Source organism: Arachis duranensis, chromosome 8, assembly GCF_000817695.3.
Source record: "Arachis duranensis cultivar V14167 chromosome 8, aradu.V14167.gnm2.J7QH, whole genome shotgun sequence".
Taxonomy (NCBI): domain Eukaryota; kingdom Viridiplantae; phylum Streptophyta; class Magnoliopsida; order Fabales; family Fabaceae; genus Arachis; species Arachis duranensis.
The window spans coordinates 3981549-4006090 of NC_029779.3; the positions used below are offsets into that span (position 1 = coordinate 3981549).

Sequence of the window (24542 nt, forward strand, 5' to 3'; positions counted from 1 at the left end):
CTACCTAGGTTGCTGATAAGTGGATAATTTATACGCTTTTTGGCATTGTTTTTAGGTAGTTTTTAGTATGTTTTATTCACTTTTTAGTATATTTTTATTAGTTTTTAAACAAAATTCACATTTCTGGACTTTACTATGAGTTTGTGTATTTTTCTGGTGATTTAAGGTATTTTCTGGTTGAAATTGAGGGACCTGAGCAAAAATCTGAATCAGAGGCTGAAGAAGGACTGCAGATGCTGTTGGATTCTGACCTCCCTGCACTTGAATTGGATTATTTGGAGCTACAGAAGTCCAAATGGCGAGCTCTCAATTGCATTGGAAAGTAGACATCCAGAGCTCTCCAGCAATATATTTTCCCACCAATGACTTACATATGTATCTCTATCTTTATTTTATTTTTATTTATCTTTTAAATTATTAAAACTTCATAACCATTTGAATCCGCCTGACTAAGATCTACAAGGTGACCATAGCTTGCTTCAAGCCGACAATTTCCGCGGGATCGACCCTTACTCATGTAAGGTTTATTACTTAGACGACCCAGTGCACTTGCTGGTTAGTTGTGCGAAGTTGTGAAAAAGAGTGATATTACAATTGTGTGTACCAAGTTGTTGGCGCCATTGAGATCACAATTTTGTGCACCAAGTTTTCGGCGCCATTGCCGGGGATTGTTCGAGTTTAGACGACGCAAACTGGCATTTAACGCCAGCTTTCTGCCCTATTCTGGCATTAAACACCAGAAACAAGTTGCAAAGCAGAGTTAAACGCCAGAAACAAGTTACAAACTGGCGTTTTAACTCCAAGGAAGACCTCTACACGTGAAAGCTTCAATGCTCAACCCAAGCACACACCAAGTGGGCCCGGAAGTGGATTTCTGCATCATTTACTCATTTCTGTAACCCTAGTAACTAGTTTAGAATAAATAGAACTTTTTACTATTGTACTAGGGGTCTTTTGACCAGATCTTTGATTAGTTTTATGCTATCTTAGACTTCTGTGGAGGTTGGCCATTCGGCCATGCCTACCCTATTTTCTAATCAACGATTCACATCGACTCCCCTCTGACAATGGAGCATCTGAATCTGAGATTAGAGTCTTCGTGATATAGGCTAGAATTCATTGGCAGCATTCCTGAGATCTGAAAAGTCTAAACCTTATCTGTGGTATTCCGGGTAGGATCTGGGAAGGGATGACTGTGACGAGGTTCAAACTCGCGACTATAGGGCGTGGTGACAGACGCAAAAGGATAGTAAATCCTATTCCTACACAATCGAGAACCAATAGTTGATTAGCCATACGATATTTGTGCATGGTATTTTTCATCCAAGACGAGCAATCCAACAGTTAATTAGCCGTACAGAAATCGTAGAGGACCATTTTCACTGAGAGGGTGGGAAGTAGCCATTGACAACGGTGACACCCAACATACAGCTTGCCATGGAAAGGAGTATGAAGGATTGGATGAAGGCAATAGGAAAGCAGAGATTCAGAAGGAACAACGCATCTCCATACGCTTATCTGAAATTCCCACCAATGACTTACATATGTATCTCTATCTTTATTTTATTTTTTATTTATCTTTTAAATTATTAAAACTTCATAACCATTTGAATCCGTCTGACTGAGATTTACAAGGTGACCATAGCTTGCTTCAAGCCGACAATCTCCGTGGGATCGATCCTTACTCACGTAAGGTTTATTACTTAGACGACTCAGTGCACTTGCTGGTTAGTTGTGCGAAGTTGTGAAAAAGAGTGATATTACAATTGTGTGTACCAAGTTGTTGGCGCCATTAAGATCACAATTTTGTGCACCAAGTTTTCAGCGTTATTGCCGGGGATTGTTTGAGTTTAGACGACGCAAACTGGCATTTAACGCCATCTTTCTGCCCTATTATGGCGTTAAACGCCAGAAACAAGTTACAAAGCAGAGTTAAACACTAGAAACAAGTTACAAACTGGCGTTTAACTCCAAGGAAGACCTCTACACATGAAAGCTTCAATGCTCAGCCCAAGCACACACCAAGTGGGCCCGGAAGTGGATTTCTGCATCATTTACTCATTTCTGTAACCCTAGTAACTAGTTTAGTATAAATAGAATTTTTTACTATTGTACTAGGGGTCTTTTGACCAGATCTTTGATTAGTTTTATGCTATGTTAGACTTCTGTGGAGGCTGGCCATTCGGCCATGCCTACCCTATTTTCACTTATATATTTTCAACGGTGGAGTTTTTACACACCATAGATTAAGGTGTGGAGCTCTGCTGTTCCTCGAGTATTAATGCAAAGTACTATTGTTCTTCTATTCAATTCATGCTTATTCTTGTTCTAAGATATTCATTCCCACACAAGAACATTTTGTACGCCTAATAGGAGCAGGGATGATACATCCTTGACCCCTCAGGATCTGTGGACCCCACAAGATCCCCACCTACCCCACCTCTCTCTCTCTCACTCACTAATCAAATCATATCCTCTTCCCTATCACCTATTCACCAATCACCTCCATATCTCTTCCCTAAAAACCCCACCGACCTCACTTTCAAATTCAAACACTTTTCCCCCCAAACCCAACCCTAATGACCGAATCCTAACCCTCCCTTCACCCCTATATAAACCACTCACTACTCCTTCATATTCACACAACACATACACCTTTCCACCATTTTAGCTGAATTCACTTCTCCCTCATTCTCCTATATTTTTCTTCTTCTTCCTTCTTTCTTTCTTCTTTTGCTTGAGGACGAGCAAATCTTTTAAGTTTGGTATGCTAAAAGCATTGCGTTTTGTTTTTTTATAACCATTTATGGCACCTAAGGCCGGAGAAACCTCTAGAAAGAGGAAAGGAAAGGCAAAAGCTTCCACCTCCAAGTCATGGGAGATGGAGAGATTCATCTCAAAGGTCCATCAAGACCACTTCTATGAAGTTGTGGCCAAGAAGAAGGTGATCCCGAGGTCCCTTTCATGCTCAAGAAAAATGAGTATCCAGGGATCCGACATGAAATCCGAAGAAGAGGTTGGAAAGTTCTTACCAACCCCATTTAACAAGTCAAAATCTTAATGGTTCAAGAGTTCTATGCCAATACATGGATCAAAGTATGAACCCGAATCCAAAGAATTGGCTTACAATGGTTCGGGAGAAATACTTAAATTTCAGTCCGGAAAATGTAAGGTTAGCGTTCCACTTATCAATGATGCAAGAAACACATGCCCCTACACTAGAAGGGTCAACTTTGATCAAAGGTTGGACCAAGTCCTCATGGACATATGTGTGGAAGGAGCTCAATGGAAAAGAGACTCAATAGGCAATCCGGTTCAATTGAAAAGACCGGACCTTAAGCCTGTTGCTAGAGGATGGTCGGAGTTCATCCAACGCTCCATCATTCCTACTAGCAACTGATCTGAAGTGACTGTGGATCGGGCCATCATGATTCATAGTATCATGATTGGGGAGGAAGTGAAAGTTCATGAGATCATACCTCTAGAACTCTACAAGGTGGCTGACAAGTCATCTACCTTGGCAAGGTTAGCCTTTTCTCATCTCATTTGTCATCTATGCAATTTGGCTGGGATGGACATAGAAGGAGACATCCTCATTGAAGAGGACAAGCCCATCACTAAGAAAATGATAGAGCAAACAAGAGAGCTCATTCATGGACCTCAACAAGAGAATGAGGAGGATCCTCATCAAGAAATCCCTGAAATGCCTCAAGGGATGCAATTTCCTCCATACAACTATTGGGAGCAACTCAACACCTTTTTGGAAGGCTTGAGTTACAACATAGACCAACTAAGGATGGAGCACCAAGAGCACTCCATCATTCTCCATGAGATTAGAGAAGATCAAAGAGCTATGAGGGAGGAGCAACAAATACAAGGAAGAGACATAGAGGAGCTTAGGCATTCCATTGGTTCTTCAAGAGGAAGACGCCACCCTCACTAAGGTGGACTCATTCCTTAATCTCCTTGTCTATCTATTTTTCTGTTTTCGATTTTTATGCTTATTGTGTCATCTATGTTTGTGTCTTCACTACATGATCATTAGTGTCTAGTGTCTATATCTTAAAGCTATGAATAGTTCCATGAATCCTTCACCTCTCTTAAATAAAAAAAAATGTACTTAATTACAAAAGAACAAGAAGTACTTGGATTTCAAATTTTATCTTGAAATTAGTTTAATTATTTTGATGTNGAAATTGATTCTTGAAGCAAGAAAAAGCAGTGAAAAAGAAAAAAAAGGCTTGCGAAAAAAATGGCGAAAAAAAGAGAGAAAGAAAAAAGAAAAAACAAGCAGAAAAAGCCAATAGCCCTTTAAACCAAAAGGCAAGGGTAAAAAGGATCCAAGGCTTTGAGCATTAATGGATATGAGGGCCCAAGGAAATAAAATCCAGGCCTAAGCGGCTAAATCAAGCTGTCCCTAACTATGTGCTTGTGTCATGAAGGTCCAAGTGAAAAGCTTAAGACTGAGTAGTTAAAGTCGTGATCCAAAGCAAAAAGAGTGTGCTTAAGAACTCTGGACACCTCTAACTGGGGACTTTAGCAAAGCTGAGTCACAATTTGAAAAGGTTCACCCAGTTATGTGTCTGTGGCATTTATGTATCCGATGGTAATACTGGAAAACAAAGTGCTTAGGGCAACGACCAAGACTCATAAAGTAGCTGCGTTCAAGAATCAACATACTGAACTAGGAGAATAAATAACACTATCAAAAATTCTGAGTTCCTATAGATGCCAATCATTCTGAATTTCAAAGGAAAAAGTGAGATGCCAAAACTATTCAGAAGCAAAAAGCTATAAGCCCCACTCATCTAATTGAGACTAAGTTTCATTGATATGTGAGATTAATTGTATATTCTCTTCTTTTTATCCTATTTTGTTTTCAGTTACTTGGGGACAAGCAACAATTTAAGTTTGGTGTTGTGATGAGGGAATAATTTATACGCTTTTTGGCATTGTTTTTAGGTAGTTTTTAGTATGTTTTATTCACTTTTTAGTATATTTTTATTAGTTTTTAAGCAAAATTCACATTTCTGGACTTTACTATGATTTTGTGTATTTTTCTGTGATTTTAGGTATTTTCTAGCTAAAATTGAGGGACCTGAGCAAAAATCTAAATTAGAGGTTGAAGAAGGACTGCAGATGCTGTTGGATTCTGATATCTCTACACTCGAAGTGGATTATTTGGAGCTACAGAAGTCCAAATGGTGAGCTCTCAATTGCGTTGGAAAGTAGACATCCATGACTTTCCAGTAATATATAATATTCCATACTTCGCTCGAGTTTAGACGACGCAAACTGGCGTTTAACGCCAGCCTTCTGCCCTATTCTGGCGTTAAACGCCAAAAACAAGTTGCAAAGCAGAGTTAAACGCCAGAAACAAGTTACAAACTAGCGTTTAACTCCAAGGAAGACCTCTATACGTGAAAGCTTCAATGCTCAGCCCAAGCAGATGCCAAGTGGGCCCGGAAGTAGATTTCTGCATCATTTACTCATTTCTGTAACCCTAGTAACTAGTTTAGTATAAATAGAACTTTTTACTATTGTACTAGGGGTCTTTTGACCAGATCTTTGATCAGTTTTATGATATCTTAGACTTCTGTGGAGGCTGGCCATTCGGCCATGCCTACCCTATTTTCACTTATGTATTTTCAACGGTGGAGTTTCTACACACCATATATTAAGGTGTGGAGCTCTGCTGTTCCTCGAGTATTAATGCAAAGTACTATTGTTCTTCTATTCAATTCATGCTTATTCTTGTTCTAAGATATTCATTCGCACACAAGAACATGATGAAGGTGATGATTATGTGATGCTCATCACCATTCTCACTTATGAACATGTGATTGACAACCACATCCGTTCAACATGAAGACAAGCTTGAATGCATATCTCTTGGATTTCTAATCAACGATTCACATCAATTCCCCTCTGATAATGGGATATCTGAATCCGAGATTAGAGTCTTCGTGGTATAGGCTGGAATCCATTGGCAGCATTCCTGAGATCCGGAAAGTCTAAACCTTGTCTGTGGTATTCCGAGTAGGATCTGGGAAGGGATGACAGTGACGAGCTTCAAACTCGCGACTGTTGGGCGTGGTGATAGACGCAAAAGGATAGTAAATCCTATTCCTACACGATCAAGAACCAACAGCTGATTAGCCATACGATATCTGTGCATGGTATTTTTCATCCGAGACGAGCAATCTGGCATTTAACGCCAGCTTTCTGTCCTATTCTGGTGTTAAACGCCAGAAACAAGTTACAAAGCAGAGTTAAACGCCAGAAACAAGTTACAAAATGGCGTTTAACTCCAAGGAAGACCTCTACACGTGAAAGCTTCAATGCTCAGCTCAAGCACACACCAAGTGGGCCTGGAAGTGGATTTCTGCATCATTTACTCATTTCTGTAACTCTAGTAACTAGTTTAGTATAAATAGAATTTTTTACTATTGTACTAGGGGTCTTTTGACCAGATCTTTGATTAGTTTTATGCTATGTTAGACTTCTATGGAGGCTGGCCATTCGGCCATACCTACCCTATTTTCACTTATATATTTTCAACGGTGGAGTTTTTACACACCATAGATTAAGGTGTGGAGCTCTGCTATTCCTCGAGTATTAATGCAAAGTACTATTGTTCTTCTATTCAATTCATGCTTATTCTTGTTCTAAGATATTCATTCCCACACAAGAACATGATGAAGGTGATGATTATGTGACGCTCATCACCATTCTCACTTATGAACGCGTGATTGACAACCACTTCCATTCTACATGAACACAAGCTTGAATGCATATCTCTTGGATTTCTAATCAACGATTCACATCGACTCCCCTCTGACAATGGGGCATCTGAATCCGAGATTAGAGTCTTCGTGGTATAGGCTAGAATCCATTGGCAGCATTCCTGAGATCTGGAAAGTCTAAACCTTGTTTGTGGTATTCCGAGTAGGATCTGGGAAGGGATGACAGTGACGAGCTTCAAACTCGCGACTGTAGGGCATGGTGATAGACGCAAAAGGATAGTAAATCCTATTCCTACACGATCAAGAACCAATAGCTGATTAGCCATATGATATCCGTGCATGGTATTTTTCATCCGAGACGAGCAATCTGATAGTTGATTAGCCGTACAAAAACCGTAGAGGACCATTTTTACTGAGAGGACGGGAAGTAGCCATTGACAATGGTGACACCCAACATACAGCTTGCCATGGAAAAGGAGTATGAAGGATTGGATGAAGGCAGTTGGAAAGCAGAGATTCAGAAGGAATAATGCATCTCCATACGCTTATCTGAAATTCCCACCAATGACTTACATAAGTATCTCTATCTTTATTTTATGTTTTATTTATCTTTTAAATTATTAAAACTCCATAACCATTTGAATCCGCCTGACTGAGATTTACAAGGTGACCATAGCTTGCTTCAAGCTGACAATCTCCGTGGGATCGACCCTTACTCACGTAAGGTTTATTACTTGGACGACCCAGTACACTTGCTGGTTAGTTGTGCAAAGTTGTGAAAAAGAGTGATATTAGAATTGTGCATACCAAGTTGTTGGCGCCATTGAGATCACAATTTCGTGCACCAGTTGCCATCTTCTCCTTCATTTGAGTGGGTAAAATTTATCTCTATTCACTTTACTGTCCCACTTGAATATGGTATTCTTGAAACGGATGGCCAACTTAGGAGGCTTTGTGGAGTGAAGCGTAAGAGAAGGATGTTTAGTGGTTGGAGTTGCAAATCAAGACTCATCAAGGTTGAGACTTCAAGAGCTAGATGCAAAGGTGGGCTAGTGATCAATTGGTTGGATCTAAGAGAAGAGTTTGGTACTTCGTTGAGAATTCGGATTGCTTACCACCCGGTAGAAACAATGATGATCCACTTTAAGACGGGTATAGGAACAAGATTTGGGATCCCGACATACAAGAGGATCAACTTTGGGAGCTCAAAGCTTGTGAGGAATTTAATCAAGGCTTGGTGAATTCACTTGAAAATGTTGGAGCTTATTGGAAGTCCAAGCGTTGGTGGAAGTTTCAAGATAAGTTCAAGTACAAGCCACCATGACAAGGACCTCACCAAACGTCCAACTTAAGGACATTAACTAAAAGTGCTAGGTGGGAGACAACCCACCATGGTATATTCTTCCTATTTTCTTTTTTATTTATGTTGGAAATAAGTTGAATTTCCTATTTTAGTTGGGTTTATTTGGTTTTCACTTATTTAATAAAGTTTGGCTTTACTCTGGTAGCTTGTTTTAAAAAAAAGAGGCAGTCACGCGTGCGCGTGACCGACGCATACGTGTCGATGCCAATTTCACTCTCTAGCATAATGAACAGAGAGTTGCGCTAGAATCGCGTTGGTGGGGTGCTCGACGCACAACGCAACCCACGCGTGCGCGTTCCTGATGCGTACGCATCACTTTAACTTTTTGACCACCCATGCGTAAGCGTGGACGACGCGTACGCATTGATACAAAAATTTTGTGGTCCAGTACATTTTCCCGAAAGTTGGGCTACCCTTGTGCGAGTATTGTGCGTGTAGCACAATTCACCTTCACGCGTACGCGTGACCTACGCATACGCGTCACCAGTACATTCTGCAACCCACGCGTATGCATGGGCGACGCTTACACGTCGTTTCCCGTTTTCCATTTTTTCCTTCTTTCTTTTCTCCTTTCTTCTTCTTTCTTCTTCCTTTCTTACTTTTTTCTTATCCTTATTCTCTTTCATTTTCTTTTACACATTGCATTTGCATACTTTCATTCATTGCATTTTAAATTTGTGCATATTTTTATTTTCTTTTCTAAATGTGCTACTTTTTCTTTGGTGTTGAATTCTCTTACTCACTGTTGAATAGTTCTTCCATTATTATGGTGCATTTTAACTTGTTTGATATTGATTGGGTGATATCATTTATACATCAATACTTCTTTTTTGATGACTCTTGCATTTTCGTGTGCATTGACATGAACTTATATTGTCCTTCATAACCCATTCTTTCTTACTTCCTATTTTCACTTTGTGCCACACACAAGATTAGTACTTTAGTCCTTTCTAACTCTTTATTCTTAGTTTTTGTGCTTCATTATCATTGAGTTAAGATGGGACCAAATGCTCTCATACTTATCACTAATCTTGTTTGTGTCAATTCTTGTTTGAACTTGATGCTTCCGAGTATTCTTTTCATTTACTTATGCTTTGACTTTCCTCTTGCATTAAGTGTTAATTGATATGCCCTTTGCTATATTGTTTTCTCACTTGTATGTTGTAGCTACCATGTCGTTGATAACCTCATTATTCTTTGGAATTCGCCCACCTAGATTTCATTTGTTTTTATATTTTTGTTTGTGGGTTATTCTTCTTCCTTTTTCTCTTCTTTCAAGATGGCCACCGATGAGGGAAAAGGAGAAGCTTGGGAATAGGGTGACAGACAAGTTACTTAGCACATTCTTCGGAGAAAGCATAGCAGTTGTAGCTCACAACTCCCGTCCACGTGCACATCTTTGCATGCACCGAGGACGGTGCAATCTTTAAGTGTGGGGAGGTCGATACCGACTTCCATGGGTAACTACTTCCTGTTCCAATTCCAATGTTTAATTTTCTTTGTTAGTTAGTGATTGTATTGCATTATAAATTGCATTATAGTTAAAGTTTCTGCATATTTTACCATTACTTAGTTGAAGTAATAATTTCTTTTCTAAGAATCTAGTTTAAAGCATTTCACTAATTTGAATTAAAACTTTTGTCAAACTTGTTTGAAGAAATTTTATTTTGGAACATGGTTTTAGAGTCCAAACACACAAAACCAGTAAGATTTTAAGCCTACTTGATTGGTACCTTTTATCAACCAATATTTTATTTTGGTTTGCGTTATTCTCTCTAAAATTGTGATCTATATCTTGCTTGATTCTATATTTCCATGGTTTGATGTATGCATGCACTTATGTGATTGAGGCCTTGTTTCATTTAGCTCACATACCCATATGGCCTTACCCTTTCATTATCATTTGCAAACCAATTTGAGCCTATTTTACCCCATTTGTTCTTTATTTTAGTACATCATTAACTATAAGTGAAAAACAATAATGTCCTTAATTTGAATCCTTGGTTAACTTAGACTAATGAGAGTGCTCATGAATTAAGTGTGGAAAAATTGGGTTTGGAAACGTTTGATTTGGGAATTGAGTATGTTAGACTTTTGTGAAAATGTGAAAGAATATTGAGGACATGTTCATGCATTCAACACTTTAATCATATGCATTGAGAAAAGTAAAAGAAAAAAATTATGAGAAAAAGAAAAGAAAAAAAAGAGCAAATAATAAAAAGGGACAAAATGCCCCAAAGTAAATGGTGATAGCAATGCATATGTACTATATTCATATTTGGGATGCATGAATATGTGACAAAAGATAGTTAATGGGTAGTTAGATTTTATATTCTGATTACATGGATTGTCTTAAGTTAGGTGAAAAGTTTAGGTTAATCAAGGATTCAGATTTTAGTCCACTTAACCAAATACAATCCTACCTTGACCCTAACCCCCCCATTACAACCCTTGAAAATACCTCTTGATAAGTGTATCTGTGCATTAATTTTCTGTTGATTGGTAGAAGAAGAGCAAGCCTTAGAAAGGAAGATTAGTAGAGAACCGAGAGACTCGACCCTCAAACACTAGAGTGATTAGAGTGTATACACTTCCAGTGAGGGTTCGATGCTCGATTCTGTGTTCCCGGCTTTCATGAGCTTTCTTCTTACAAGTTTATTTGGACTTCATTCTTATGATTTGAATTAGTGAAATCCAGTTCATATTTGTTCTTGAAAGGTTTATCTATTTTTAACCAAGTAGGTAGAAGCATTCCACATTTAGTTGCATTCATATAGATAGTTTGCATTTCATAAATTCTATCATTCCTCTTCACTCTCTTATAGTTTCTCTTGAGCTTAGCTTGTAGAAATGCTAATGTTTAAGTGTGGGGAGATTGATAAACCCCATTTTTAGGGTTTATCTTGTGCTTAATTTAGTGAATTTTATCCATTATTCTCACACTTATTCATGGAAATTGCATGTTTTACATTTTCCTTCCTAAATTTGTGCTATGATTGAAAACATGTTTCTTTGGCCTTAAATTTGCTAATTTTAATCCTCTCTTATTACCATTCGATGCCGTGATATGTTTGTTAAATGTTTTTAGGGTTTATAGGGCAGGAATGACTTAGAGGATGGAAAGGAAGCATGCAAAAGTGGAAGGAATACAAGAAATTAAAGGAATTGCTAAGCTGTCAACCCTGACCTCTTTGTACTAAATCGAACATAACTTGAGCTACAGAGGACTGAATAAGACAGTTTCAGTTGCGTTAGAAAGCTAATATCCGGGGCTTCAAAATGATATGCAATTTGTCATAGTTGCCATACAGTTAGGCGACGCGCACGCATGGATCACGCGTACGCGTGACGGAGCCACGTGCTACACGTATCAGAAAACGCTTTCTGGGGGCGATTTTTGGGTTATTTTTGGCCCAATTTCAGAGCCGAAAATAAAGATTAGAGGCTATAGAGTGGAGCAGAATGGGAAGGAACGAAACATTCATTCACACTTACATACACAATTAGTTAAGTTTTAGATGTAGTTTTCTAGAGAGAGAGGCTCTCTCCTCTCTCTAGGTTTTAGGTTTTTAGGTTTATTTCTTCTCTAATTCAGATTTCTATGTTGCTTTAATTTAGTTTCTCTTTTATATTATACTATTCTAGCACTCTAGTTATCTACTTGTCTTCGTGATTTCCTTATTTTGCTAAGTTGGTTTATGAATTCTCTATGTTAGATTCAATTTCCTTTTTAATGCAATTTGAAGTATTTCATGTTTATTGCTTCTTTCTTTATTTGTTGTTATTGATTGCTTGCAATTGTTAGTTTAGACTTTATCATCTCTTGTTAATTCTCCATGCTTTTATTTTGTACCTTCCAAGTGTTTGATGAAATACTTGGGTGGATTTTTAATCTAGGTTTTTATGCTCTTGCCTTGGATTGATTATTTAGAGACTTTTGAGTTATCAAAAGTCTATTGTTGACTGGTAATTGAGACTTGCTAGTTGGCTTAGACTTCACTAAATCTAGTCTTTGATTAGGACTTGTGAACCTAAGTTGATTTGCTCACTTGACTTTCCTTCGTTATTAGAGGTTAACTAAGTGAAAGCAAAAGGTAATTACTATCACAATTAATAATGATAGTGAGGATATGACTTCTAATTATCAATCCTTGCTAAGAGTTTTCTTAGTTATTAATTTATTTTCTTGCCATTTTACTTTCTTGTTTCTCATCACAAAAACCCCAAAAATACTTTTTCATAACCAATTATAAGTACACTTCCCTGTAATTCCTTGAGAGACGACCGAGGTTTAAATACTTTAGTTGATTTTTATTGGGTTTGCTTAAGTGACAAACAAATTAAATTTGATTGAGGTTTAATTGTCGGTTTAGATCTATACTTACAATGCGGTCATTTTTGTGAAATTCTTCATCGACGATTTTTCCCCGTCACATTACACCTATGTCTCCACAAGTACCACACTCCAGACCCAAAAAGAACCTCGTTATTAGGCACAATCTTTCTAAACCAAGTCTCAATGGAGGTGCATTCAAACAAGTCAATAAAGCGAGGGTGTAATATTTGCAAAAGACTCTTGGATTTAACACAGTTTCGCAAACAATATTCAATTATTTCCTGAGCCGCATTGCATCTCTGGCACAAATCCGAACTAACTAGATGCCTCTTGAATTGGAAAGCCTCCGTCGAGAGAGCGTTACGAAGCCCAAGCCACATAGTGAAATAAGAGTTTAAAACATAAGGAGTTATTTTGTATTTAAAAAAGTTGTTATATAAGTATTTATTTTAAAGTTATGTAATAAATAAGAGTGATAAAATAGTTTTTGAGAAGGAGAGAAGTCAGTTTTTTTATTTCTTCAAAAGCTCTTAAACAATTTTTTGGGAAGTTAAAAATATATCTAAAAACCGATACCAAATATTATTAATATGACTTTTCATATGTTAAAAGTCCAAAAAAAATCTTTTGAAACTTTTCAAACGGACCTATGTAGTATTAGATTAGGTTAGATAAGGAGTAAATGGTCAAAGTAATCCTTGAAAGTTCATTCGTTTTTTAAATTGATTCTCGAAAGATTTTTTTAATTAAATTCGTCTTTTAAAGATCTTAAATTAGTCATGTTAGTCATTCCGTCAATTTTTTTGTTAATAGTGCCAAAATTTGCTAATATAACACATTAAGTAACACCACAATACACCCCTAGAAGTGTTAATTGACTATTAATATAATAAATTTAGATAAAATTAAAACCTAATTGAGAGGACAACTTGAGGCATTAGAATATCTCAATTTGAGATTGATTTGGTCTAATTTTATAAATTAATTATGTTAATAGTTAATTAGGACTAATAGGTGTGTTGTGATGTTATTTAATGTACCACGTCAACAAATTTTAACACCGTTAGCCATAAAAATGACGGAAAGACAAACATGACTAATTAAAAATTTTTAAAGGATAAATTTAACTAAAAAAAATTTTTGAAAATTAATTTAAAAATAAATAATCTTCCAAAAAGATTAATTTGACTATTTAATAAGATAAGATTTGAAAATTTGTCATGGCATCTTAGAAGAATTTAAAATTCTTTTTATTCGGACGGGGGACAATTTTAGATTTCTCTGTACCAAAGAATTCATCCATGAATGGACCTTAGCAGAAGCATTATAGAGATTTTTGGTAGCCCAATAGAGATAATCAGGTAAGGTGTTTAACTAACTAGATATGGGCTTTGCAGGTCTGAAGAAGGCTGGCCCAACCAAAGAAAATATATATTTTTTAAAAGAAGGGAACAATAGTGCAAAGATGATCGGCGGGACACAAACGGCGATGAAGAAAACACACAGAAAACACAAAATGGTTTGGTTTGGCATAAGCTTACGAATAACGCAGCCAACACACAAGTAGCGCACGGATCAATGACATGGCAAATAAATTTAAAATCCCGCCTAAACCCCTGCCCCTCCCTTCGCTCTCTCCTTTTCCCCTTTGGATTTCATTTCGTTCGCAATTGAATTTCAATTTCCCAAAGGGCCTTAATATTTCCTCGCATTTTTTCCGTATGTCATAGTGCAAACTAACGAACACCCCTTATTTCTCTCTCTTCCTTTTCCTCTCTCTCGCTATCTCTCCCAAACCCTACCTTCTCAACCCCATTTTCCACCTTCTGGTCCGTATTTCTCTTCAATTTTCGCCAATTTCTCGTGATTTTCGTTGTTTCCTTCGATTTTACGCTCAGAAAACTAACCTGATTGTGTTAATTGCAGCTCCCGTCATGAAAGGTGCAAAGTCCAAAGCCGAATCCAAGAGAGGCGATGCCAAGTAAGTTTCATTAATTTTCGATCTGGTTTCAATTACTCTGTTTTCCTTTTTGACCTGACTCGTCTTTTAGCGAAAACTGGACGAAATAATTAGGGTTCAGGTTTTTTCCAGATCTGAGATCTGAAAATTGCGCTGATAACGATTTGATCTGAATTTTGAACTGTTGGATATTTAGGTTTAGTTGTTCTGTGTGTATTTGGTGATTTTTGTGTGGTGTTGTTGTTGTCAGGCTTGCCGTGAATAAGAAAGGAACTCCGGCCACGAAGGGCGGTAGGAAAACCGGCAAGGGAAAAGCCGCCAAAGACCCTAACAAGCCAAAGAGGCCACCGAGTGCTTTCTTCGTTTTCATGTAATTATATATATTTTATTTAACGCTACGATGCATTTGATTTCCGATGCGCTCTTCCCTTTCCACCGAATATTGTTCACCTCAAAACTTTTTACCCACACACCACGGTAATTAATTAATTCTTTGTTATCCTTCACTTTAGACTTTTTCAATAATCGTTATTGTTTTAAAACGTTAAACTCTGTTTCTAAAGTATGGTAGACGTAGTTTTTGCTTGCTGAAGCTTCGTATTACTATACTACCAATTACAGAGGACAGAGGATAGTTATTCCTTTGTTTTATTGTTTTCTGTTGTATAATTTTTCTACTGCTATTTCTGAAATTTGCGTAATTATTGAAGGGAAGAATTTAGGAAACAGTTCAACAAGGATCATCCTGAAAACAAAGCAGTATCTGCTGTAAGTATATTTAATATGGTTAATCGAAATTAGTTTTAGTTGCATCACGGTTTCGTGGGTGTTTGTTGGAGTATCACCTAAAATTGCCTTGGTGTGTTTTTCAGGTGGGCAAGGCTGCTGGAGCTAAATGGAAACAAATGTCTGATGCTGTAAGTGCCTCCCTAGGCTGTTCGGTTGCGTAAATTAAGATTCTGTTGGTATGTCTTATTAATGAAATGATGCTTGGTTTATAAAGGAAAAAGCACCTTATGTGGCAAAGTCAGAGAAACGAAAGCAGGACTATGAGAAGAACATGAGAGCCTACAACAAAAAACAGGTGGGGTTGCAAATCTATGGTATCCTATCTAACACGTACCACGATAGTTTCTCATCATTTTGTGATTGTTTTCAGGCTGAAGGTCCTACTGGTGGAGATGAAGAGGAATCAGACAAATCAATATCCGAGGTCAATGATGAAGATGATGATGAGGAAGGAAGCGGCGAGGTTTGTTTAAGAATTTGACTATTGTTGTATCAGCATCTCATATTTCCATATATCTATATATCTTTAGTTGCTTATTGGTGCTTTTTATCTGTGCAGGAAGACGATGACGAGTAGGAGCTGGACTGAGAGTAGTATCTATCCTAGGTTGTTTTGGTGATTCGATCGTCTTCTGTAGATGGGTCTCATCACTTGCTGATAAACATGTTTCGTTCTTCCAGAAAACGTATTCCTGCTCCCTCAGTAAATTTGTTTTGCCTTTTCAGAAAATGAAATAGCTACAAAAGGGAGCCCATCTTTATTTGTACCTTTGGATTCAACTATTTAGTTAAGGGGTGTTTATCTCTTTTAGAGAGATTGTATCTTTTCATGATGAAATCTACTTACGTTTGTATCAATATAATTGGCTTATCCTTTCCGTCATGCTGTATTTTCTTGGTTGTATATATGTGTTGAATTTTTCTCACTAACCTTTTCTTCGTAAGCATTCTACTTCTACTTCCTTTAAAAACTGTGGCCACATTATTTTTCTTGGTTATACTTCAGCGTTGACTTTCTGAACTGGATATGATCGTTGTAGGTATGATGTCCGGCAACAATTTTGTTAATTTCTCTTGTTGAAGCCATGCCTTCGCGTCTTGTTACATAAGGATATTTTAGTGCCCTTATCCATGCATGCGAAAAGTTGACTATGGTTTTACTATTTGATCTATACTTGGTCCAACCTTTCGTCGTTCGTGTTGTCAGTAACTCAGTCTTGTCAGTTGACTTGGAATATTTGGTTCTTACCTTCCACCAAGCACACCTACTTATACATTGAATTATGTTGTTTTCTGGCTGTGAAGAGGTAATCTAAGCCTCATTTTACAACGAATTATCTTTTCTGCCAATCGCGGTCTTAACATAATGATACATGAGTTTCTTAATTGGTTTTAACAAGTGAAAAATAGATTCTTATTACTGGGAGTTTCCACGCAAATAACACCTGTAGGATCCGAAGTCGCTACATTTCTTCACTTCCCCCATGAACCTACTTTATTATCCATAGCTTAATATTGTCAAAACATAAAATTGATACATGCTCTTAGTAACCTAGCAGATACATTTTTTGCCCAATTCCGAATCCCATCCTTTAACAATTGTAATTAACATCTACTTTCCGTTTGGTTGATGATCTTCAAGAAATGGATAGTCAGTGTATCCAACCACAGGATCATGTGTGTAGAAAGTGCTTCTATCAGCCTTATTCAATTCAGCATCAAATTCAAACCTCTTTGGCAAATCAGGGTTTGCCAAGAAGAGGCGTCCATACGCCACCAAATCAGCACCACCACTTGCTAAGACCTTGTTCCCATCACTCCTATTGTAGCCACCAGCAACAATGAAGGTTCCGTTGAAGGCCTTTCTAATCGGCAAAAGGGACTCCTTTGCGGTGTCAGACTTTTCAAGCATTGTGACCATCCTGGGCTCAATGACGTGGCAATAAAGTATGTCCAATTGGCCTAGTGACTTGGCCATGTGGATGCCCAATGCTAGTGGGTCAGAGTCCCCACAGTCGCAGTAATCTGAAAATGGGGAGAGCCTAAAACCAACCTTGTCAGCTCCGATCTCTTTGGCTACTTCCTCCGCCACTTGCAGTGGGAACCGACAACGATTTTCTAAGGTTCCTCCGTACTCGTCATCTCTGTCGTTGACCTTGTCCTTTAAAAACTGATCAAGCAAGTACCCATTCGCTCCATGTATCTCTACCCCATCAAAACCTGCACTTGTGTCTTTTTGTTAATATTCATGTGCCAAAATAATAATAAGAAAATAGTATGTAAAGTTGATAATAAAAAATAATTAAATAATTTAATATAATTAATTATTATTTAATACTTTTTAACTATTAATTTTACGTAAAATAATTAAATATAAAGTTTTTACCTAAGAAAATATTTTCATTTTGTTACGTGTTGATAGATCAAATGATACTCGGCGTTTTTTTTTTCTTTTTTTCGAATTGACATCAATAACCATGCATGTAGTTGAATAACTGTTTATGTATATTTGATCAAATATATTATGTTAATTTTTAAATATATAAAAAGATTTTAAAATTGATTTTAGATTAATATAAAATTTTTAAGATATAACCTCTAATCTTACCTTAAATTTTTTAAAAACTTACACAGCAATAATTTTTTTTCTGATGCGAGAACATTTATTTGAAGTTATTCTAGTATTAATATGTTTACTGTGTATATGAAAAAGTTTAAAACATATTTGTATCATTCTTTGGATAAAATAACAAATAAAAATAAAATTGTGAGCACATTAATAAGGTTACCAGCTTCCATGGCATTTCTGGCTGCCACTACGAAGTGATTGACAATGTGAGGGATCTCATCAGTTCTAAGGCGGCGAGGAGGTGGGTACCTGCTGAATCCCTCCTTTTGAATAGCTTTGTCTGTGCATGAAATTGGGGCCTCCCCATTTGGCTGGTAACCTATTGTATATATATTGTTTAAATATATCAATTGCATGGAGTTTGTGATATAAATTATTAATATATAAGGAATCGGGTTAATATTTTTTATTCATTTAATTTTATTTTTAATATTTTTGATTTATTTTAAAATTATTCTTAAATATTTCCAATTTTATTCCCAATATTTCAAATGGAGTTAATATCTAAGAATAATTTTGATGCAAACTAAAAATATTAGAAACAAAATTAAATATAAAAATTAAATACAATTAAATGTTAGAAATATTTTTTAAAAAAATCACAAATATTAAAAAAAAAACATTTTAAAAATAATAGTCAAAATAATCAAAATAATTTTTAAAAAACTAATTATGCTTCAATTTAGTTCCTCTATTTAAAGATTAAATATTTTAAATTGATTTCTTAAAAATATACTTGCATAATTTTTTTTTTGTGGTACGCTAGAATATAATTAACAAAATGACTAATTTGAATGATTAAATTGATAAACACATAACTTTTTAATGATTATTTTCACTATTAACTCAATTTAATAACATAATACTTGATTAAAAATGATAGGGAGAATATAAAACCAATTAAGCATTATTTTTTAGAGTAAAGTGATAAATAAATTCTCACAATTTATATTTCGGACAAATTAATTTTTGAAAGAAAAATAATAATAAAATTTTTCACGATCATAAATATAGATACATTATTTCTAAATTAATTCCTATAATTAACGTAAAAAATCTTAATTTAAACTAATTTATCTATATTTATTATCATAGATGATTTTATTGATATTTTTTTTTAAAAATTAATTTATTCAAAATATAAATTTTTAAAGATTTATTTGTCACTTTACTCATTTTTTTATTACCATAATTGGAGACTCTTCCAGCATGCCATAGTTGGCAAAAGAATATTCCTCCTTTCTCATGAACGGCTTTCACTATTGGTTTCCATGCTTCCACCTGCTCTCTTGTCCAAATGCCGGGAGTATTTGGGTACCTTTTATATATATATAAATAAGATCATGTGATTTATGTAGACATTATCTATTTAAATTTTAACTGTGACCTTTTATTGACAGCTAATTAAAATTAAACTAATCACTAGTTAATAAATAAAAAGAGAATCTAGCCAATCCATGTAGCAAACCAAGATGGGGGTCTATATATGTTAAATAGGACTTGGATAGTACTACTGTTAATAAAAGAAAAAGAAAAGAACAAGATGCAAATAAATTTCTTATTTTAACTTGATATTGTGAAGTCTGACGTTTGCAAAACTACATACCCTTAAAAATTAGTCTCTGTTACAAATTGCATAACACAAATTCTTCAAACTACAAAAAAAAAAATCTTTGGTCTTAACCATAGTGAGATTTTTCTTTGGTGACAACTCAGGCCGAAAACCAATGTCAAAATATAAAAATACTAATGAAAATTAGAATAACGTTAGAGAGACAAGAGTATAAAGTTATTTTATTTAACTTAATATTCATAAATTTATATATCATAACATCTGTAACTACATGTTTATTATACTTAGTGGCGCCAACTCTCAAGCACGACTACCAACTAATAAAGGATTCATAGTGATTCTTGTGTACGTAAATGATTTGATCCTCTCTGATGATGATTTAGATGAAATAGGGTCTATTAAGAAGATTTTAGATGACAAATTTAAAGTGAAAGACATTGGGTGCCTAAAGTATTTTCTGGGCATAGAATTTGCACATAATGCCGCTGGGCTCACTGTTTGTCAAAGATAGTATACTTTGGATTTATTTGAAGAATTTGAGATGTTAGGAGCAAAACTAGCCACCACACCGATGGAATATTCATCAGCCTTATCAAAGAATTCAGGAGCAGATTGGATGATTCTCTTCGCTACAGGCAGCTTATTGGACGACTTCTTTATCTTACGCAGTGGGGGTGCTTAAGTCAGTTTTCAATTGTCCTACGGATCAACATTTTCAAGTAGGATTGCATATTCTAAGGTACCTAAAGGAGTCTTCCAGAGAGAATAATTTGAGGCTCACTCGACGCTCTGTGATGCGGTATTGCTTCTTTTTAGGAAAGGCCGGTGGTTACTTTATCTTCTCCATGAGTTCCGCATTGGGCATAATGCACCATTTACTCTGCGATAATCAGTCCACCCTTCATATGGCCGCCAATATGGTGTTTCAGAAAGCAAAATGTAACATCTTAGCTTTTGCCATAGATTCGTGTATGCGAGTTTTATATTTCGTTCTTATAAAGGGGAATGCTAGGGGACAATAATTTTGTTGAACAATATGAACAATCACCAATCAAATAAAAATATACTATACCTCTAATTTAACCCTAAAAATTTTAATATTAAAATAACCATCCGTATACTAGTAAAATAAACATCCAATATATCTATTGTTTATATTGTTTAATATTTTCATTGTTTACCTATACTTTTTCTATCTACAATAATTTTTTTTGTAATCTTTAAATAAAATGAATAATAATATAATATTAATATTATGTTATTACTCAATTTTATTTGACCAAAGACAGTTACTTGATGTTGGACCCAAACAATTGTAAAAGTTCGGCTTTACTAATGTCATTTACATTAGTAATTTACTCAATCCTTATTTTAATTAAGTATCACTACTTAAGATATTTAATTGAATTCTTATCATGTTCAATTACTTTAATTACCTTCCAAGACATCTAAAAATTAACTTCGCTAACTCAACAATTTAAAATTGCGACACGTAATACTTAATGCGCCACGTGTCGCGACGCATGCATCATTTCCTTTGATTAAGAGACACTTAGTCACTAATCAAGTGATATAAAAAGCAAACATTCTCTATCTTTCTTCAAGAGCAGCCAAGGCATGCATGGAGAAAATGAGAGGATTTTGTTGATTTTCTGACCTTCCGAACTTGATTTCTTGAGATCCGTGACCCCCACAAAAATTCGGATTCAATAGAAGTGACCGTATCTTTCTCTTCTACGCGGTGACGTGTGTTTTGTTCGGTAGAATCGTGAAGTAGAGCTTCTCCTGCCAGGAACCAGTTCGACCGAACCAAAGGAGGGGGGAGGGGGGAGGACCACCCAGTTTTCGACGTTTTTGTCCCGTTTGACCGATCAAAAACCTCCTCCAGTATCTTGTGTGTGTTCTGTGTTTCACAGAAGTAGGGTTTGACTCTTTAATCGGTTAAAATTATGAATTAATTAATATATGTGGTTGGATTGTTGTCTATTGATATCTGTTGTTTAAATATGTGATTGTTGGCTGTTGAAATTTTAGCTGAATTGCTAATGAAATTGTTGTTGTAATTTCGGTTATGTTGAGGAATTAGAAACTGAGACGTTGTTATTGAATAATTGGCTGAAATATGAGTTATGTGATAGTATGTTACTGAGTTCTGCTGGCCAGATTTGATTTGGAACTAAATATAACTAAAATGAATATTTTGAACGGAGATTTCAAGTAAAAAAGAGTTGAGGATTTGAGAAAATTTAATGAATATATATATATATATTTTAAAATATATGAATTTTATTGAAATTAATTGAGTTTGGTTTTTGAAAAAAAATAAATGGTTTGTAATAAAGGGTTTAAATTAGAAGACGCTTTTGGAAAAAATATAACTCTAATTAAAAGAAAAATGTTTTATTTTAAAAATGGAAGAATCATGCTCGATTTACTTATTTTAATGAAATTTTGGGTATTTAAAAATTAGTACAATATTTTGAATAAATTATAAAGTAATCAGTGAATACTTGATCTCTTTTATAGAAGTTCAGAGTAATTTTTAAAATACATCAACTTAAATAGAGTAACTTGCACAAGATGTCGTTTTAATAAATTTAAGTATATTTATGCACTTTTAATCACGTAGACATATTTATGTATTTTTTAAAAAGTATTTATAAAGTTTAAATATAACTCTGAAATATTTAAAAAAGTGATTCTAAAGTTAAATCTCATAACCCACTCTATTTCAGTTGATTATTTTATAAAGATGGTGGAATTCTAGATAAGGAATTATTATATTTTAAAAAGTATTTGATTATGTGATGATTATTTTATAAAGATGGTGGAATTCTAGATAAGGAATTATTATATTTTAAAAAGTATTTGATTATGTGATGAGATAATTGTGTTTAGAAGTGCTATATCAATGACTCTTTTTGTCATCGATTTAGCCGGCAATTTGTTGAAGAGCAGTATGGGCGCTATAACCCAAGAGTGTGATTCGTCACTTTAATCGTAAGAGCGGTATGGTCGCTATAGCCTAAGAGCGTGCGGGCGATATAACCCAAGAGTGTATTGGGCATTATACCCCCAAAGTAATGGCAACGAGAGACAACGTTCGTAAGGATGTAATGTCAGGCACGGATCAAAAACCGAAAGCTCATTACCTGCATTAGGGTTAGACATGCATCATACTTGTTTGTGCATATCTCTTATGTTTTGAATCCGTTCTAGTGGTTGTATGTTATGTTGTTGTTTAATTTTGTTTGTTGTTTGCTTATGTTTTTTTGTTGTGGTCGGTTTGATCTAAGACACGTGGCCGATATATAAAAAGCAACTTAATTTGTTTTACTTTATTAAGAACTTTCCAGTTTTTACTCTCTATTTTCTTATCTCCTTCAGATGGAGACATGTATTATCTTCTATGGACTTAAGCAGTCACGAGAATTCTGTCCTTCACAACTTCTATATGGTGACTACATAATTTCGAATTCGTAAGTACGTAGTTAGAGATAATTCTTTTTAGCATTCGTTAGCTTTACTCGTAAATACGTAAATATATATAGATAATTATAATAATTATTAAACAATATTTCAAACACTAATGTAGTGAATAATTTTTTTTTTAAAAAACTTAGATGATTGCAGTTAAGTAAAATTTACGTACAATGGGTTATAACTTTTAATAGGCACAACCATAAGTTTTTTAACTTGAAAAAGACGACGTACAAAAAAAAATCATTTTGGTATCATTTTATTCATAACGTTATTTGAATAACAAAAGATTTAAAATATCTAAACAAAGGAACAAACAAAAAGAATGTCTTGACTGAAATCATAAATAGGATTAAACTTTCTATTCGATCTTTTTTCCATGACCAAACATATCAATAAAAATAAGATATATATAAAGAATTTATAACAAGTAAGAGGAATGAAAGATTACCCTTGTGCAGTTTCTGATATTCCCGAAGCTTCTCCAATCAAAAAGCCACCTTTCGTCGTTCTTTGAGAATAGTAAAGAGCAGCATGCGGCTGAGCCACAAAGTTGTAGGACCTTGTTCTTGTTAATGGTGCTAAAACTACCCTGTATACATATATAGATATTAAAATATATTAAATAATAACAGAATAAAGATTAATAACTGCATCTGGGCAGGGGAACTATGAAAATGATTGTTCTCCATAGATTTGAAATTGCTTTTGCTTTGGAGTGTTCACAAAAGAAAACAGTAAACAGATCAGAACATAATAACATGATGATCAATCATTCAACGTGGTAATTAATATAACTTAATTAGTTTATACCTGTGAGAGAGATTGAATCTTCCCATGTTGTATGGAGTGAGCAGTGGCATCCCTTGTGTGATTCTCTGCTTCACAGTCTCATTCTCTTCTTCTAATGATACCATAATGTTGAAGTTGGACTCGATGATGAATATGGACTCGGTTCAAATATATATATATAGGATCACCTCGTTAAGAATGTCGTTTTCCAACAAAAGATTATTAATTAATTACTGGGGCTGTGTTTGCCTAGAGACAAAAGTTGAAATAAATGTATAGAGTAATCTATCATTTTTTCATAAAAAATCAAACTAAAATACTATATGAATATTAAAAATTAATTATCAAATCACTCGTATATATAATATTTAATTTATTTTTAATATATATTTTATATTTAAATATATATATTTTAGAATTTAAATCAATAAATACAACTCGAGGTAATATTTGATAGATGTGATGCATTGTAAACAATCTATGACTGTAAAATTAGATAAAAAAATGAGTAAGAATAATAATCAAATTATCCAAAAAAAGAGAGAATGATTATGTGCTTGTTTGGGCGCTATTAAGTTGATAAAAAATTTTTTTTAATGAAATAAGATTTTTTTAGCGTATTTGGTAAATTTTCAGTAGTAAAAAATATTTTTTTTTAAAAATTACAATTTACATCTTTTTTTAAATGATCTTTTTTTCTTTAAAAATGATGTATTTCACCTAATAAATAAACAAAAAAAGTACTTTTATATGGTTATACCTAAACACAATTGATAAATAAAAAGATCATTTTGCAAACATAAAATTACTTTTACTTTTTTATAAGATCTTTTACTTGAAAAATTTTTTTTTCTTAGAAGTTCAAACACAAATC

The 24542-nt window shown here is 34.8% G+C and overlaps 2 protein-coding genes across 2 annotated transcripts; one reads left to right on the plus strand and one right to left on the minus strand.

Moving 5' to 3' along the window:
• The first annotated feature begins 14081 nt into the window (after window positions 1–14081).
• On the plus strand, window positions 14082–16077 carry LOC107460231 (HMG1/2-like protein). The gene is made up of 8 exons (XM_016078576.3): window positions 14082–14274; window positions 14372–14426; window positions 14656–14775; window positions 15116–15173; window positions 15278–15322; window positions 15409–15489; window positions 15565–15657; window positions 15754–16077. The coding sequence occupies exons 2-8, from the start codon at window positions 14380–14382 to the stop codon at window positions 15769–15771; spliced, it is 462 nt and encodes a 153-aa protein (XP_015934062.1). The 5' UTR covers window positions 14082–14274; window positions 14372–14379; the 3' UTR covers window positions 15772–16077.
• Window positions 16078–16584: 507 nt separating this feature from the next.
• Window positions 16585–23821, minus strand: LOC107460230 (putative 12-oxophytodienoate reductase-like protein 1). The gene is made up of 5 exons (XM_016078575.3): window positions 23690–23821; window positions 23328–23468; window positions 19011–19141; window positions 17984–18142; window positions 16585–17414 (listed from the first exon to the last, which is right to left on the minus strand). Exons 1-5 carry the CDS (start codon window positions 23791–23793, stop codon window positions 16807–16809), a joined length of 1143 nt encoding a protein of 380 aa, XP_015934061.1. The 5' UTR covers window positions 23794–23821; the 3' UTR covers window positions 16585–16806.
• Between the last annotated feature and the right edge of the window lie 721 nt (window positions 23822–24542).

Bases quoted from the DNA above. Each gene is read 5' to 3' on its own strand.
- LOC107460230 (XM_016078575.3), bottom strand. From the start codon at position 23,793: ATGGTATCATTAGAAGAAGAGAATGAGACTGTGAAGCAGAGAATCACA. The intron at 23,469-23,689 runs GTATAAACTAAT...ATATGTATACAG, and splicing joins AGATTCAATCTCTCTCACAG to GGTAGTTTTAGCACCATTAA. The intron at 19,142-23,327 runs GTAATCTTTCAT...TATATATAAAAG, and splicing joins ATATCAGAAACTGCACAAGG to GTACCCAAATACTCCCGGCA.
- LOC107460231 (XM_016078576.3), top strand. From the start codon at position 14,380: ATGAAAGGTGCAAAGTCCAAAGCCGAATCCAAGAGAGGCGATGCCAA. The intron at 14,776-15,115 runs GTAATTATATAT...TAATTATTGAAG, and splicing joins AGTGCTTTCTTCGTTTTCAT to GGAAGAATTTAGGAAACAGT. The intron at 15,323-15,408 runs GTAAGTGCCTCC...TGGTTTATAAAG, and splicing joins GGAAACAAATGTCTGATGCT to GAAAAAGCACCTTATGTGGC.